Source organism: Seriola lalandi, unplaced genomic scaffold, assembly GCF_002814215.2.
Source record: "Seriola lalandi dorsalis isolate HSWRI2012SDOR001 ecotype SW California unplaced genomic scaffold, Sedor1 jcf7180002054955, whole genome shotgun sequence".
Taxonomy (NCBI): domain Eukaryota; kingdom Metazoa; phylum Chordata; class Actinopteri; order Carangiformes; family Carangidae; genus Seriola; species Seriola lalandi.
The window spans coordinates 117,043-118,198 of NW_019525506.1; the positions used below are offsets into that span (position 1 = coordinate 117,043).

The following is a 1,156-nucleotide window of genomic DNA, read 5'->3' on the forward strand; positions in this document are numbered from 1 at the left end:
TCTCTCTTCTCTTCAGGCTCACACACGTCATTATTTAGCACAAACTGCGACACTCCTGGTGTTAATTAGTGCTAATCTTCATTACTTGGTGTCGTGGCGGTTGTGGTGAACACCAAAGCTTTTCCCATATGGACATGAAATATGTGACATATACTGTGTCCCTACATCAGGAGTGATGAAATATTATCATCAAATATACAGAAACACAAACATGAAGATATAAGTTTATAACATATATGAAATACACATGAATCTTTATATATTATAAAATGTTGCAGCCATATATGTTAAAGATACATATTTAATTTATATATGTAACAACATATTTATTCTATATGTTTATATGATCCATCGTTGCAGTATGAAGCCGCTGGCGTGATCTGTATTTATGTTTTAATATGTTCATGTTACAATCATGAACAAACAGCATCGATTTAAACTTCAGATCTTCATCTTCAGCTCCGAGTCGTTCTAGATAAGAAGCTTATTAGCTTAAGCTCATTCACCAACCATTCGTAAGAAGAAACGTCTCCTTAAAACCCACTTACTTACGCACTTTTTTACGAAGACTCTGACGTGTTTTCTTACGTGGGATTTCTTCTGAAGAACAGAATCTGCGCACACTCAAGAGTCTCTTACGCATTTACTGCATTTTCTTCTGTTCTACAGTTATCTCATGTTATATTATTTAAATTACAATTCAATTTTTGTCATTTAAAATATTGTTATTTTACAAAGCATTATGGTCTTTTAAAATAAATGAACGCTACATTAAGTCAGCGTCTCACTTCCTGCAGCAGTTCCTCCTCTTCACACGTTTTGATTCCGTCTTTAGATTTTCATTTTTTTGCATTTTCTCAGCTTTTATATTATCTTGTCACTCTGTATTAATATGTGAATTGTGAGGCTTGTTTTAAACTCTGGTCCCACCTGTAAATTTTGGGGCAGCCGCTCCGTCCTGGTCGCAGTCGATGGCCGCCGTCTCCTCATACACCTCATTGGTCTCTTGGCCCTTCTGCCCGTCTCCACCCGCCGGCTCCAGCGGGCCCTGAGGGGCCGCCTGGTCGTAGATACTGCCGTTAGGGGACAGCAGAGTCCCCATCTCCACGGACACTTCACCGGCTGAGGTGTCGGACCCGGTGTAGACGGGGGGAGG

At 39.8% G+C, this 1,156-nt stretch overlaps 1 protein-coding gene across 1 annotated transcript in view; it reads right to left on the bottom strand.

The window, feature by feature from the left end:
- The window catches only part of ttc16 (tetratricopeptide repeat domain 16), a 37,707-nt gene that overhangs the window by 22,318 nt on the left and 14,233 nt on the right, over positions 1 to 1,156 (bottom strand). Inside the window, exon 4 of the mRNA XM_023394982.2 lies at positions 931 to 1,122. Within this exon, the coding sequence (XP_023250750.1) occupies positions 931 to 1,122 (192 nt within the window). The remainder of the gene's footprint in view (positions 1 to 930; positions 1,123 to 1,156) is intronic.